The 17,281-nt window shown below is 45.7% G+C and overlaps 1 protein-coding gene across 1 annotated transcript in view; it reads left to right on the top strand.

The window, feature by feature from the left end:
• The window catches only part of Cmya5 (cardiomyopathy associated 5), a 98,359-nt gene that overhangs the window by 33,034 nt on the left and 48,044 nt on the right, over positions 1-17,281 (top strand). Inside the window, exons 2-3 of the mRNA XM_085830909.1 lie at positions 767-10,049; positions 15,612-15,707. Of these exons, the coding sequence (XP_085687035.1) occupies positions 767-10,049; positions 15,612-15,707 (9,379 nt within the window). The remainder of the gene's footprint in view (positions 1-766; positions 10,050-15,611; positions 15,708-17,281) is intronic.

A 17,281-nucleotide genomic window follows, 5' to 3' on the forward strand; every position in this document is an offset into this window, starting at 1 on the left:
CAGACTAATGAGTTTTGAAAAGCTAATAAGGGCTCTGAATTTTATATGTCTTTCTTTTTTAAAAAAAAAAAGTATGTTGCTTTAATATTTACACTTAACCGTTATATAGTTTTGTTTCTCTTGCTGTAAAAGAGTACAATAGGCCAATCAGCATTTTTAAAATTACCTCAAATTATAGTTATATTCCTAGGAGAAAAGACTCCTGGGGTCTTAATCTCCAGCTTAGTCTTTATGAAACAGTGGCCAATATACAACATGGCTGCTTAAATCAGCCAGGAATAGTCACAGCAGAAATGGAAGGAAAATAGGAGGGGCCGAGACCAGGCCCATAAGAGGCAGGAGTCAGGCTCCTGGCCAGATAGGAAGCAGATGGAGTGGGTGGTCCACAAAACCTAGCTAGGTTTGGGGGCCCCTGTGGGAACAAAGAGCACAGATGCCAGGGTCACATGTGGGTCCTGGTGAGAGAAGGGAGCCTTCGTGACTGGGGAACACGGGAGGACCAGGAGGGCAACCCAGAATAGGGAAGGAGTGAAAATGAATTTCAGCTTTCCTTCTGGCTTAAGGCTGGCTACTGAGCCATTCTGGCCTGGGCTTTCTTGCTGCACTGATATCTGGATTTTAACTTTTTTAACTTTATTTTATATTCACCCCATATTTGAGGTGGATGTGAGTACTGACTTCCATATTTTACATTTACTTGTGCTAATAATTAATATTAATTTTATTTATTACTATAATATATAATTATTGGTATTACTCACCATAGGTTATCAGATGAGGATGAGGAGGGCAACACCAAGCAGGAGTGTATCGTCTCTGACCCGTCCTTTTCCATGGTGGCAGTTCAACGGGAAGACAGTGGGATAACCTGGGAGACCAACTCAAGCAGATCTTCCACTCCTTGGGCTTCAGGAGAAAGTCAGACCTCGGGAATATGTAGTTTGGAAGGATCAGCTCTGACTTCTCCTCCAGGAAGTGTTTCCTTTATTATGGATGAAGTTAAAAGGACACGGAAAAGAACTCAGAAGTCCAAGCGTGGCTCACCATCACTGCGTCGGAAAGGCAGCAAAAAAAGGAATTCTCTGGAATTGCAAGATGTTCTGACAAACCAAGAAGATGGTCCTTCAATTTCAGAAAGCCCTGTGCTCAATATTGAGAAAGAAAAGTCATCTATTGGCACTTATGATAAAACAAGAAGGAAGAAGACTGCATCAAATACGCCTCCCATCACGGGGGCTATCTACAAAGAGCACAAACCATTAGTGTTGAAGCCAGTCTACATAGGAACGGTACAATACAAAATAAAGATGTTCAATTCAGTTAAAGAAGAGTTAATTCCTCTACAATTTTATGGGACGTTGCCAAAAGGTTATGTAATTAAGGAAATACATTACAGGAGAGGAAAAGATTCATCTATTAGTCTAGAGCCGGATTTGAGCAATGGCGGTTCTAATATAGTTTCCCAAAGGAAATTAGTCCAGAGCCCAGAAGAAGACAAAGTAAGAGAGCTTGCTCCACCCTGGAGAGGTGCCCTCTCCAAAGGGTCCAGGACCTCATTGTTTAATCACGAAGAGCAAAAGAAAACGTATGCCGATTCCCATTTAAATGTTCCAACTTCAACAGAACACGCATTTCCCTCTAATGCCAGAAATGATACAGCTGATCAAGAAGAAAATCTCAGCCTTCCACAGATGATGCCACAACAGCTAGCTGGTGAATCAAAGACCCACAGAACGGAGCCACCAAGCACTCCAGCAACCATGGTCCTTGAAAGAGCAAAGGAAGAACTGGAGCAGAATGCACAAGGAAAGGAAAGTTTAGAGGATGATGCTTCAGTCTTGACAGGCTCAGCCGATGATGTGCAACAGGAAGGCTTGGTTTCTGTCAACCATTCCATGCCATGGGAGGCAGAGAAGGAGTCTTTGGAGACAGGACCACCAAGACCAGCGCCAGCCATCCAAGAAAAGTTTGAGCCAGACATGGAAGGGCTAGAGCCGATTTCAACAGAAAAAACGGAACAAGTGTCTGAATACGTGACCTCATCTGAGCCCATAGTTCACAGAGAGGAGGAGCATGCGCCTGAGCCCATAGTCCACAGAGAGGAGGAGCATGCGCCTGAGCCCATAGTCCACAGAGAGGAGGAGCATGCACCTGAGCCTGTGCCCAAAGTCCACAGAGAGGAGGAGCATGCACCTGAGCCTGTGCCCAAAGTCCACAGAGAGGAGGAGCATGCGCCTGAGCCCATAGTCCACAGAGAGGAGGAGCATGCACCTGAGCCTGTGCCCAAAGTCCACAGAGAGGAGGAGCATGCACCTGAGCCTGTGCCCAAAGTCCACAGAGAGGAGGAGCATGCGCCTGAGCCCATAGTCCACAGAGAGGAGGAGCATGCGCCTGAGCCCATAGTCCACAGAGAGGAGGAGCATGCGCCTGAGCCTGTGCCCATAGTCCACAGAGATGAGGAGCATGCGCCTGAGCCCATAGTTCACAGAGAGGAGGAGCATGCGCCTGAGCCTGTGCCCATAGTTCATAGAGAGGAGGAGCATGCGCCTGAACCCATGGTTCATAGAAAGGCACAACAACTAGAGAGGGGAGTGGAAACTTCTACACCAATCACGGATACCACTGAACCCGAAGATTCTAGTCTAGAAGAAGAGATCATAGAACTTGATTACCCAGAAAGTCCTTTAGCTTCTAAGGAGACTTCCCCATCGCCTTTGTCCTCTGAAGTAGAGCACAGAAAAGAGCCCATTCTACCAACACAGATGACATTCACGCCTGAACGTATCACTTTGTCTGAGGAAGAAAGAGAGGAAAACGAGTCTGTTTCTACTGATTCTGCTTTTGTATCTGAGTATTCAGTCCTACAGGATTTGAACCGTACACCAGAGAAGCTGGAAGTAGAGGCAGTTTCTGGATCTGATGTGAAATCTAGCACCGAACCTGTAGTCTTTTCAGAGGACGAAGAGGAACGTGAGTCTTATTCCCCAGCTATGACCTCTGTATCTGAGCAGTCCCTTTCTCCATCCACCACTGAGAAGACATCTGCCATCCAGTCTCCACTCTTTTCGCCAGTCCTGTCTGGAGACGAGGCCTCGGAGAGCGTGTGTCCCTCACCAGATTCTGAATCTGCGGCTGAGTATTCTGTCCCAGCACATGCGCAAGAGTTGCTGTTGAAAACAGGTGACCACAAGCTCCCATTAAAGTCCCAACATGTTTCTGAGCCCATTATTCAGGCAGAAGATGAGAAAGAAGATATTGCGCTACTTCCCCCAGCCGCACAGAGCCATGCAGCTCTATCGGAAGATGAGGGTCTAGGAAGTGGAAGTTTCGCATCAGATTCAAAGCTGCCATTTAAACCCTCGGTTTCACAAAATGCAACACAGGAATCCTCCCAAAAAACAATAGATGATATGCCCCAACTCAAACCAAAAGGCCTTTCTGATCCTGCAACCCTGTTAGAAGAAGAGAAGGAAGCCATTGGAGTTGGGCTATCTTCATCCAATGAGGTCTCTGCAGCGGAATGCGCTCTCCCTCCACAAACCACTGAGCTGCTTTCTGAAAGCCATGTCCCACCTCCCTGGGCCACCTCATCCGAACAAGTGGTCCAATCAGAAGAAGGGAGCAGAGACCAGCAGCGGGGCTCATTCTCTTCCACATCAGAGCTTGGCCACACATCCCCTCTGCTTCTAAAGGGTGCCTCCTCACCCACAGGTCTATCAGAGCAAGGGCAGGAAGAGGACAATATTGGGCCCCTTTCCCCTGATTCTGCATTTGCGTCAGAATTCTCATTCTCACCCTATCCAACTCAGGAACTAGAGAAGAGAGAGCTGGGGCGGGATTCTCCACTGTGCTTAACGTCACCCTCTGAGCAGACTGTTTTGTCTGATGAGGATACCGAAGAGGCTGAACTCTTTTCTCCGGATTCAGCATCACAGGTGTCAATCCCACCATACAGAATCGCAGAAACGGAGCAAAACAAAGTCGAGCCAGACGAATTACTACCTACGAGGTCTGCTCCAGACTATTCCTACTTCTCAGAGGCAGATGAAGAAGAGGCGGGGTCCTCAGTGGTCACTCCTGTGCCTGACCATTCTGATCCATCGCAGGAGCGGGAGGAGTCTTTCCCTTTTAGGCCTGTGTTCGAAGATCTGAGCCTGCCATCTTCAGCAGATAAGACCGGCCAAGCAGAAACTATGTCAGATGTTCCAACAATTTCAACCTCTGTGTCTGAATATCTCATCCTGGCACAGCAGGAGAAAACTCAGGCATCTTTGGAGCCTGAGACTGAAGATTTGGTACCACCACCAACCAGTGGATGGGAGAAGAGAGATGCAAAGAGTAGTCTGCCAGCAGTTACAATAGCAGCTTCCTCTTCTGCTCTCTCATCAGTGGTAAAGGAAGGAACCACATCCGTTTTGCCCACCTCTCAGTCCTCAGTTTCACCCGAGTCAACCTGTGTGCTTAAGCCAGAACAGGAACCCACAGCACCGCTCACTCTAACAAGTGCAGATGAACAGATGGCTTTGCCCAAAGTCAGAAGGGAAGAAGCTGTGCTGGATTCTCAAGAAGCGACAGCACACGAATCGCAGGATCAGACACCAGAGCCTCAGCCCCCAAATGTTCCAGGGTCTGGGATGAAATATTCAGTTTTGTCTGACTTGGGAGATGAGCCAAAGGCGGATGTCAAACTCAATTTAGCTCCAACTGTGACTTCTGAACTAGAACAGAGAATGTTGTCAAAGAATGAGCCTGAAGTGGCAAAACCACACTCACCTCCAGAGGAAACATCTATTTCTGGACCTAAGGTTTTATCTGCAGTGAAAATGGAAGTGAAACAGGAGTCCAAAATAACTAGGGAACTTCCTGCAGCTTCACAGGGAAGAGAGAGGGAGGCGGAACACAGACCACCTGCACCACCTGCACTTCCAGCATTGGCCGAAGAGATGGGGAAAGACACAGAAGCCAGCTCTTCGGCCACCACAGTGCCAGTAACTAAGCTTGATTCAAATTCAACTGAATTAGGCAGGGATGAAGTCCTGACAGATCCATCTCTTGTCAGCCCTGAGGAACACCCAGGCTTAAAGGGAGTAGGGAAGAGCGAGTTAGGCAGCGGTTTGCCTTTGCCCAGCATGTCTGCCTCAGAGGTGTTAAGGCCTGAACCCAAACTTCCTGTCAACTCAGGGGTTGAGGTAGAGAGAGAAGACAACGAGTCACCTCCATTGCAAGTGTCACTCACATCCAAACCCACAGTGCCAAATGACAAACACGAGGAGATAACAAGGTCTCCTGATTCTGAAAATTTAGTGTCAGATGATTTAGCCCCAACATTACTGGCCCTCAGACATGAGATGAACAGACAAGCAGAGGAGACATCTTCTTCAGTGCCGGGGAGTTTCCTGTCAGGAAAGCAAGAGCTTCTAAAGCTCCCCCCAGAGCCTGAGAAGCACAAACAGTTATCAGAAGTACCAACTGCTGGGTCAGAACTCATTGATAGTAGAGATAGAGATAGATCCTTAGGTATAGAACCAGTAAAACCCATCAGAATGGAACCAGGGCCTTCTATCTTAGAAAAGGGCCCCACTGAGCTTAGGAGAAGAGGAAAAGAACAAGAAGAAAACAGGGAGCTTCCTGTGCCTGCCTCAGCTCCATTAGAGACTGCTTCTTTTGACCTCCCCATTGAGCAAAAAGAGCCTAAGCGGACCCTTCATGAGGGCCAAGCTGTTGAGGTGCCTGATGAGAGCAGCTCTTCTGCAGATAAGCCAGAGCTGGGTGTTAAACAATTGGCAGAGAAGAAGGAGAATTTGGAGCAACCCAAGCCATTTGTGACAACTGAGCGTGCCAGTGTTACAGGATCAAAAGTGAAAGAGAGTCTCATTTCTCCAAAGGACAACACCTGGATGCTGGAAAAGCCAGATAGCTTAGTCAATCAGCCTGAAGATAGAAAACCAGGATCTGGGCAGCTGGAGTCCTCTGAGAGCACTGATCTGATGTCAGAGAAACTTGGGGCTGCTCCACTGGATACAGATCACACATCTGAAACCAGAAACCAAGAAGCAAGCAAAGCACCAGTGTCTGGTGAGAAGCTATCTCAGGAACCCAGAAGGGTTCAGTCAAAGGCTGTAGATGATTCTGAGGAAGGGAGAAAGCTAGCCTCTGGCAATGTGGAAGTACTCACCCAAAGTAAATCTGTCCCTGCTGTGAAAGCAAAAGCCATACCTCAACCTCCAGAGACCCCAGAGGTGACACAAAAGTCATCTGAGAAGTCACTGGTCACTGACCAAGGTCTTCCTGCAGAGAAGGGAAAGAAAGGAATTTCATCTTTTAAATCATGGATGTCTAGTTTATTGTTTGGATCAAGCGTTCCAGATAGTAAGGTCTCTGACAACGAAGATCTAGAAACTCGTCCAAGTCCCTCTGTAGAGAAAGCAGTACCTGCCATAGAGCCTAAAGGTACAGTTCCTGCTGAGGTTAATACAGCTGAGAAGCCAGCGGTTCAGTCATTACCCGAGGTCACAGTTAAACTGGCTGAGGAACCCAAAGGTGTTTCAGTTAAATCCAGCATAAGTCAAGACCTTAAAGAAAAACTCACATTTTTATCAAACGAAGACGTTTTAAAGCAGCCTAAGTCTAACTCTGAAAACTATGGGCAGAAGGAACTGCCAGGCTTCTCAGAAGGAATGGGTGAAAGCTTAGCTACTTCAGTTGGTGACAAACATCCTGGAATTCATCCTTGTTCCTCTATGGGTGAGAAAGTGGGTATGGAGGAAGCCCAAAACATGGCTCCTCTTCATATTACTGAGAGCCAAAGATGCCAGAAGCCAGAGGTCTCTCCTCCGTCTATGTGGAGTATTTCTGCACATAAGGAAGAGCCAAGCAGTGATCACAAGGAAACATGGCTCTCGTCATCTGACGTAGTAGATAGAATGCCACAGCAGCCAAAATCAGCTCAGTCTGCCTTCACAAGGATGAACTCAGAGGAACCAGCATCAATGATTCTGCCAGTGGAATCAAAAGGCAGTTTAAGTGATCTTGGTGAAGACAGACTTAGACAAGAAATGCCAAAGCCCACTTCTTTGGAACATTGTGAAGAGGAAGTGGAACGTCCAACAGAGGAGAAGGATGGCTGGGAAACTAGATCATTTTCCTTGGCAGGGAAGAGGGGCCTGGCAGAGAAGCAAGAAATCATGGCTCCCTTGGAACTCAGGGAAAATGAAGCAGTAGGAGAGTTGCAAACGATGCCGGAATCTCGACCTTTCAAATTGGAAGAATCAAAAGCTGCTGAGAGGCTGGAACAGCGCATCTCTCCAACTGAAAAGCTCATGGAAAAACCCAGCAAGACTCTTGCTTTGGATAGGAGAGAAAAGGAAGTGCAGGAATGGGTATTTTCAGAAGGAGAGAATCAAGGATACCCTCCTGCAGCCATGCCTGTGCCTGGAGCATCAGCTGTTTCTTTGGATAAGGCCCAAGCACATTTGCTGGCTAAATCAACACCAGTTGTTGAAAAACCAGAACATATAGTCACAGAGGTATACCCAGAAATTAGGAAGAGAAAGGCAGCAGAAACCCAACCACATCCCCAGGAAGAAGGTAAAACTTTAGTAGAGAAAACCAAGGTTTCCCGTGTGGAGTCTCCCCATGGAGAGGAAATGGATGGCCATTCTCTTACTCAGGAAGGAAATCTGGAGTTGGAAAAGTCAAGTGAGAGTAGAGTGGATCTCAAAGAGGAAAGGAGGCAGTTCGTGATGCCTGAGTTGTCCCTTGGTGCTTCAGTGGCTGCGGAAGATGGAAGTGTGCAGCCAAGATCCCTATCTAAGGATGCTGATAGGGCATCAGAGCACATGACTGATGAAACAAAGCATTTAGGAGCACCGCCAACTCAGCTGTCAGCTGTAGAACCACAAAGTCTTGTTTTAGGAACTTCTGTAGAACATACAGTGAAGAAACAAGAAACATGGTCAGACAGGCCCACAGTCCACACTTTCCAGACATCTAAAGACTACACAGAAGAGATGCTGAAACAGTCTGTTCTTATTTCAAAGCATCACTTGGAAGCTGTGGAAGAGGTGCACAGAAACGAACCGCCCTCTTCAGCAGCAAGTAACTATACTCAGTTTATGCTTAGTGCATCAGAGATCAGTGCTGATGGAGTTCCTCCTATGGGAGGCACAGCCCAGGAGCCTGAAGGCACCTCTGTGAAAGATGAAGCATTTTCAGTAACCAGCAAGCCAGCTGGCCTTTCAGAAGATCAGAAGAGTGCCTTTAGCATCATTTCTGAAGGCTGCGAGATATTGAATATCCATGCCCCTGCCTTCATCCCTTCAGTGGATCAGGAAGAAAGTGAAAAAATGCAAGATAAGTTACAGTATTTGGAAGAGAAAGCTTCATTTAAAAGCATATCTGTTCATGATGAGAAGAAGGCAGCTGCTTCCCATAAAACACAGAAGAGCAAGTTAGAAGTTCCTGATAGGAAAATTACATCACTGAGGGAAAAGGAGACAAAGGAAACTCATAAGACAAAGGAGGAGATAGCCACAGACTCAGGAATGGGTGACTTCACACCTATCCAACCCACAGTTTCTGGTGAAGAGGATTATTTTGAAAATTATACTTTGATTGATTATAACCTCTCCCCAGGCTCAGAAAAACAGAAATCCACTGTTGAGGAATCCTCAGAGGAAGCCACCAAAACACTGACTTCTCTTCCAGAAAGTTCAGCCGAACAGGCCCTAGACCACGAATATAACTTAGTAAAGTTAGACGAGAGCTTTTACGGGCCAGAAAAGGATGATAGCAAATTATCTCATGCAGAGATGCAAAAGTCTTTGGCTATCCAAAAACCAGATGACAGAAATGCTCCAAAGGGTATCAGTAAAGATGTGGACTCCAGGTCTCCTGGGATGCCTTTATTTGATGTGGAGGAAGGAGTTCTGTCAAAAAGACAAATATTTCCCACCACCCCCAAGGCTGTCAACCCTGAGCTGCTAGAGGAGCCCCCAGCACTTTCCTTCTTCTATAAAGATCTGTATGAAGGGGCGTGTGGGGAGAAAGATGAAGGCGAAACAGCTTCAGAAGGTGACAGTGTGGACTCTGAGACATCATTCCCAAGGCGACATTCTGACACTGATGATGGACCAGGTATGTATTTTGAGAAGTACATACTCAAAGACGACATTCTTCATGACGAATCTGTAACTCAAGAAGATCAAGGCCAAGGTCTGGAAGAAAAGCCAGTTGGTGAAGAGGATTCACAGCAACTGAGAGTTGCAGAAAGAGAGATCAGGAGAAAGCCTGAAACTAGTTTTTGGGAGAAAAATCTGGAAGAACAGCACATGGTTGTTGGCCGGGAAGGAGAACCCACAGGCCACATGGAGACCCTTGATGAGGCGGCAATGCAGCAGAAAGCTCCCATTACAGAGCAAGTCAGAGCAGTCACCCAGAAGATGAGCTATGCAGTTCCATTCCAGGACACCCGCTGTGTTCTGGAGAGCGAGCCAAGCAGCCAGGGTAATGAGGCAGGAAATGCAAGTCCAGATGTCAATCTGAATGTCCCAGTACAAGTGTCTTTCCCAGAGGAAGAATTTGCAGCAGGTGCCACTTATGCTCCTGAAGTATTGCAAGAGAGGCTAGTCCCATCTGTGTCCCGGGAAGAGAGGCTCCACAATACCCCTGTGCAGGATGAGTATGACTTTGTTGGCTCTCTGAATCAGGAAGCAGCCAGTCAAGCCATCTTACCAGAAGAGCCAGGTTCAGAATCCTCACCCAAAGAGGTGTCATCTCAAGGAACAGAATCCTTTGAGCACATCAGGGAGCAGGAGCTCACAAGTGAGGGGGAACCAAGAGTGTCTGCTTCACAGGAAGTGTGGGACAGGACAGAAGACCAGTCAGCAAGAGAATCAGTGACCGCTAAGACACAAAAGGAACAGAAAAAGACTCAGGTTGAATCTTACTGCTACACCTGCAAAAGCCTGGTCTCTGAAATGGACAAGGCACTGGACATTCATAAAGACCACGAGGTTTCAGCACTCGACACAGCTATAAGTGCTGTTAAGGTAAACCAACTTAACACACACAAATTGTACATAGATATTGGGTTTGCTTTTGCATTTTCTTAAAAATGACCACTATTTAATATTTATTTTAAGCAAAATGGTCTGAAAACATATGGATATTTCACTATGAACTTAGTTACGACTAGCTTATCTGTTATTTTTATGGGTAGGATATGTGTCAGAGCACTTTTCTAGGTTCTAAGGAAATTGCTATCTCATAACAAAGACCCTTAATGTTATAAAAAAGGAAACTGCTTTTAGCCTCAATAGTTACACATTAGCACACAAAGCAAGTTACTTTCTGTGATCAATAATTTTGTCCTTTAAAATTTGAATCTACTGCCCTAGCCAATTCTATTCTAAATGCTAAAAAAATGCTTGAAACAGTAAGATTTTAATTTTGAGTCTCATTATATCACATCTCGCCAGAGATGTTGTTGAGAAACATGGAACCGCTAAGCAACCATCCACTGAGCACCCATTCACTGAGCACCCATCCACTCAGTACCTGTCTTAGTTAGGGTTTTACTGCTGTGAACAGACACTATGACCAAGGCAAGTCTTATAAAAAAACAACATTTAATTGGGGCTGGCTTACAGGTTCAGAGGTTCAGTCCATTATCATCAAGGTGGGAGCATGGCAGTATCCAGGCAGGCATGGCGCAAGAGGAGCTGAGAGTTCTATGTCTTCATCCAAAGGCTGCTAGTGGAAGACTGACTTCCAGGCAACTAGGGTGAGGATTTTATACCCACACCCACAGTGACATACCCATTCCAACCAGGTCACACCTATTCTAACAAGGCCACACCTTCAGATGGTGCCACTCCCTGGTCCAAGGATATACAAACCATCACATTCCACTCCCTGGTCCCCATAGACTTGTTCAAAAACATAAGTCTATGGGGGCCACACTTAAACATAGCATAATGCAAAATGCATTTAGTCCAACTTTCAAAGTCCTCATAGTCTATAGCAGTCACAACAATGTTAAAAGTCCAAATTTCAAGGTCTCTTCTGAGATTCATCCAACTTAATTAACTGTAATCTCCAGAGCAAGGCAGGAAACCAGCTGGGCAAACTCCAAACTCTGCATTCACTGCCTAAGGTTGGCTATCCTGGTTCTTGCTCTGTAGATTGACCTTGAATGCAGAGATCAGCATGCCTGTCTCCTGAGATTAAAGGTGTGTACCACGATGCCTGGATTTAAGCCTTACAGGTTCAGAGGTTGAGCATGGCAGTATCCAGGCAGGCATGGCACAGGAGGAGCTAAGAGTTCTATGTCTTCATCCAAAGGCTGCTAGTGGAAGACTGACTTCCAGGCAACTAGGGTGAGGATTTTATACCCACACCCACAGTGACACACCCATTCCAACCAGGTCACACCTATTCCAACAAGGCCACACCTTCAGATGGTGCCACTCCCTGGTCCAAGGATATACAAACCATCACAGCACCCAACCACTGAGCACCCATCCACTGAACACTCATCCACTGAGCACCCATCCACTGAACACCCATTCACTAAGCACCCATCCACTGAGCACCCATTCACTGAACACCCATTCACTGAGCACCCATCTACTGAGCACCCATCCACTGAGCACTCATTCACTGAGCACCCATCCACTGAGCACCTATCTACTGAGCACCCATCCACTGAACACCTATCCACTGACCACCCATCCACTGAGCACTCATCCACTGAACACCCATCCACTGAGCACCTATCCACTCATCCACTGAACACCTATCCACTGAGCACCACCCATCTACTGAGCACCCACTCACTGAGCACCCATCCAACCCCCATTCATCTTCTATTTTCACACACTCTTCAACATAGAGCAGTCAAGATGATCTTAAAAATTAGTAAATAATAACAAAACTCGAGGACTTTCTCTGTGCCAGCATGCACTGAGTTCTTCATGTATAAAGTGCATTTTAATTCTCTTAGTTCCTCATCACTGTCATCAGTTCACCAGTAATGGAATGGGCTCAGGGAGTTTAAGTGATTTGGTCTGATGTTGTAGTTTATGCTCTTGGCTGTATGTCTGTATGTTTGACTCAGTCATTTGCCATCACTGATTCTCAAACCACCCTTCAGTGATGTTGCTGTTAAATAATTGTCACTGATTCTGATTAAATAGAATTGCACTTTAGAATCTGGGTATTTTTTCCTATCAATTTAATTCTCTCTTATTCCTCTAGGGTGAAATTGTATTTACGTTTATCTTGTTAAAGTTTGGAGGAAGGGGAATCTCAACAGATTCCACACAAATGTGTTTCTAAAAGCCACGGATGCATTGAGTCCACTGAAATGTGCCCCATTCTATAATTACATTTGCTCTGAAGACTGACAGCTACTGGACACTGTCTGCAGAAACAAGCCTCAGTTTTCCATACATGATGATGTTGATGATGATGGTGATGATGATATCTAAGTTTTTCTAGATGTTGACAATTTACAGAGTCCAAAAGTAATACTCTGATCTCTTCAGATCATATGATTTTTTTCAAACTTTTAAAAACAGATCAAAAGTAAGATGATGTCATCTTAAAAAAACACACACACAACACTGTCAAGGTTTTGTTTGTTGTTTGTTTGATACTCTCTAAAGATCGTGGGAAGGAGAAAAGTGAAAACCAGTTGACTAAAGCCAGGAAGGCTTGCTTTTCTCTTTTCACTGAGTTATCCAAGATTAAGAGTTGGAGGCAACTTTCAAAAAAAGAAAAACTGGGGGCTGGAGAGATGGCTCAGCAGTTATGAGCACTGGCTGCTCTTGCAGAGAAACTAGGTTCAGTTTCCAGTGCCCACATGGCAGCATACAGGCATCCATAACTCTGATTCCAAGAAAACAATGCCCTCTTCTAAGACCTGTGGTGCACATGCGTACACATAGGCAAAACACTCATACACATAAATAAGTAAATCTTTAAAAAATTAGGAAAGTAAAATTATATCACAAACAGCTGTAACTGGAGAAATCGATAGCACCTTCCGGGTGGACTTTTGTGCCTCTTCCCGGACTGTCGGCCGCCATCCCCAACATGGTGACGACTGCCCCTTATTCATTTAATTTCATCCTTGACTCTCTACTTGCCTGCTTTTGGAGTGTTTGCCAACCTCCTGCTCTATGTCAGGCCGGATGCCAGTCCTTGGGGGTGAGAGGGGAAGAAAATGAGAATGAGAATGTGAACTTAGAGGTTCCTCAGATCGGTACTGGCTTTCGGGAGCTGAGAGACTAAGCCTTTGGGGGTTAATGGTTGGGTAGAAGTGGGCAGGACAGGAAAGATGTCTCTACAAGCTGAGGTGTGGCTGAGCCTTAATGAGGTAGAGATCTTGTAATAGCCAACGGAAAGGAGGACATTCTAGAAGTGGAAGAGATAGGAAAAAACACATGTATGAGAAGAAACTACAGAAAGATGCAGCTGTGTCACAGAAGTCTAAGGGCTGGGGGCGGGGCTGGGGGCGGGGCTGGGGACTGAGACCTGCAGGAAACTAGAAGCTTCTTGATGAGGCTTCATGTCGTAAGGTTAGCACCATTCTGTGGACAGTTGCAGCTCTGTTGTTCAGCTTTGTTTTTGTTTTATAATAATAACATAATCCTGGTGATGGGTTCCTGCTACCGCCCCAATGTTTCCATCCCGTAATGAAAGACACACACATAGCCTTTATGTTTTGAGATACCTAAAACAGCTCAGTGGCTGAGCCACTTTCTAACCTCTATGTGGCGAATCCACCTCCCTCTGATAATCCCGAGTTATCACTTCCTATGTTTTGTATCCTTCCTTGGCTGCCCTGGACCCAGTTCAGCAGGCCTGTTAGGATGCACTCTTCCTGGCTCCTACACCTTCTCACATGTGGCATCTCTCATCTCCTTTTCCTTGCATGGTGGATCTCCTCCTCCTCCTCCTCCTCCCCCTCCTCCTCCTCCTCCTCCTTCCTCCCTGGGTCCCTAGCCTCTGTCTGCCCTGCCCGGCCATTGGCTGCCAGCAATGTTATGTGCCAATCAGAATCAACTGGGGATAGGATCCCTTAGTGCCTTACATGTGTGGGGGGACACAGACTCTTGTGCAAACAATTTGGGGGACCCAAATTAACATAAGAATACAAGTAGCATTAGGCCAAACCCATCAGGCCAGAATACCTGTACGCTTAGAACTATGGATGAATTGGGGACTATCGTCATCCAGCCTCCAACTTCTCTAGATTGCTGTTGGGAAGTCTTACTACTTAAGGTCTACCATGTCCGGATAGCTGAGCTTGGTGCAAAGTGGAGGACTCCCTTTTACCAGTAGGGCTTCCCTTTCCCTTACCTTGTATGGGGACCTGACCCCCATGCCCTCTTGGAAAACCTACAATTTCAACTTCCTCTGACCCAATAAGAACCCACCCAGAAAGCATCTGGGATTCCTGGAATGCCCTTTAATACAAATGAGGCATTCACAGTACATTAAGTTCCAGCCAGTGATTTTACATTACCCTTGTTGACCCCACATAAAGTATGTGCACAAGCTGTTTCATTGAAGATGATCTAAGAGGGCTGTTTCACTGAGTATTGTCTAAAAGAGCTATAACGCTAATATTCCCAGAAAAGGCCCCCACTCCCCTCCACAATACTCGTTCTAGACTCCGATTCATCCTTCCAGTCTGGTATGCAGTGGTGTCTGGATACCCTGAAGGAGGCAGATCCCTGTTCTCAGTAGCCACCCAGCCTAACCTACTTAATGAGTTCCAGGAAAGTGAGAGACGCTGTCAAAAGCAAAACAGGTGGATAGTGCCTGAAGACAATATGAGAGGTTTTCCTCTGGTCTTCCCATGACTGTAGGCACACCTATGTATGGGCATTTGTGTTTAATAAGCTCTGGATTTGAATTATTACTGTTCATAAGGACATGAGTGTTATAGACACTGCAGTAGAACCCTAGAGCGTTGATTATCAGTTTGAGGAATTTTAGAATCACCTGTAAATACAAAGGGACCCACTGCCTCCTACCATCATGACTTCATGGTAGACTACACACATGTCTCTACTACCCCATTTCTGGGATTACAAGCTTGCACATCCATCCACTTGGCTTTGCACTGGTCTGTGAACCAAACTCCTGCCTTAATGCTTGCAAAGAAGGCTATTAACCAACTGAGCTACTTCTCCAGCCCCATAAAACTCAACTGTTTATCATACATAATCTTTCAAATCCATTTAGGTGAAGCAGCAAAAAAATTACTCAAAATTTGATTTGTTAGTGAAAATAGAATAGTGAATCTCTAAAAATTATATTAAAGAAGCTGGAAACTCGGGTTGGAGAGATAGCTCAGCAGTTAAGAGCACTGACGGCTCTTCCAAAGGTCCTGAGTTCAAATCGCAGCAACCACATGGTGGCTCACAACCATCCGTAATGAGATCTGACACCTTCTTCTGGTGACAGCTACACTGTACTTATATATAATAGTAAATAAATATTTGAGAAAAAAAAAGAAAGAAAGAAACCGGAACCCACTAATTGAAATGTTTTTCTCTAATTCTATACAGTAAAGATATTTTAATTCTTCTCTTCAGGTTCAATTAGGAGAATTTCTTGATAACCTACAAGAAAAATCCTTGAGGATTGAAGCTTTTGTTAGTGAGATTGAATCCTTTTTTAATACCATCGAGGTAAGTTAACATACTTGCTTCTACTCTATCCTGGTTTATACACTGTATCAACAGGAAACTAGTTGGAACTGAATTGGTGTGTGTATTGTAGTGTGCATGTGGTGTGTAGTATGCAGTATGCATGTGTAGGGGTATATACGGTAAATGCATGTGTTTTTGTGTGAGTATGTGTGTGTGTGTGGTATAGAGTGCCTGTTGTGGGATGTAATAAGTAGTGTGTTTGTATGTGTGTGGGGTTTACATTGTTGGTTATCCTAATAAAAAGTGAAGGTTCTTATAGTCTTCCCTCACTGTGAGACATGAGACCACTTTCTGTCTCAGGATAAAGAATTTTCTCCCAAAGACTTCACTTCTTGGGGCTCCGGCGCACTAAGACTGAAGGTTACACTAACACTCTGAAGGTTAACTCTCACAACCAGCTACTAAGAGGCGTTAGTTACTGTTTCCATTTCATGAGTGAGAGACTTCCACTCTATTTTCCTGACCCACACTGGCTTGGCCTCCAGAAATGTTCTATAACAACTGACTTGGGGGCCAATGGATGCCTCAGGGCACTCCTGCCTCCCCACCATAAAGAGAGTAGGTAGGAATGTTGAGTCCTTGTCTTAGTCAGGGTTTCTATTCCTGCACAAACATCATGACCAAGAAGCAAGTTGGGGAGGAAAGGGTTTATTCGGCTTACACTTCCATACGTTCATCACCAAGGAAGTCAGGACTGGAACTCAAGCAGGTCAGAAAGCAGGAGCCGATGCAGAGGCCATGGAGGGATGTTCTTTACTGGCTTGCCTCCCCTGGCTTGCTCAGCCTACTCTCTTATAGAACCCAAGACTACCAGCCCAGGGATGGTCCCACCCACAAGGGGCCTTTCCCCCTTGATCACTAATTGAGAAAATGCCTTACAGCTGGATCTCATGGAGGTATTTCCTCAACTGAAGCTCCTTTCTCTGTGATAACTCCAGCTGTGTCAAGTTGACACAAAAATAGCCAGTACAATTGACCCCTTGTCAACTTGACACACAAACACATCACTAGTAAGCCTCAACTCTTACATTCTTATTCATCCCCAAGATCTAAATAACTTTAAAAGTCCCACAGTCTTTACATAATCTTAAATTTTCAATCTCTTTAAAATATCCATCTCTTTTAAAATCCAAAGTCTCTTTACAATTAAGTCTCTTAACTGTGGGCTCCACTAAAACAGTGTCTTCCTTCAAGGGGGAAAATATCAGGGCACAGTCACAATCAAAGGAAAAATCAATCTCCAACTGTCCAACGTCTGGGATCCAACTCACAATCTTCTGGGCTCCTCCAAGGGCTTGTGTCACTTCTCCAGCCATGCCCTTTGTAGCACACACATCGTCCTCTGGGCTCCAGATGCCTGTACTCCACTGCTGCTGCTGCTCTTGGTGGTCATCTTATGGTACTGGCATCTCCAAAACACTGCATGACCCCTTCAGTCCTGGGCCTTCAATTACAACTGAGGCTGCACCTTCACCAATGGCCTTCCATGGCCTCTCACAGTGCGGAGCCTCAGCTGCTCTGCATGACCCCTTCATGCCTTCAAAACCAGTACC

The sequence above is a fragment of the Mus caroli genome, unplaced genomic scaffold, assembly GCF_978045245.1.
Source record: "Mus caroli unplaced genomic scaffold, Mus_caroli_1 scaffold_15, whole genome shotgun sequence".
Lineage (NCBI taxonomy): Eukaryota > Metazoa > Chordata > Mammalia > Rodentia > Muridae > Mus > Mus caroli.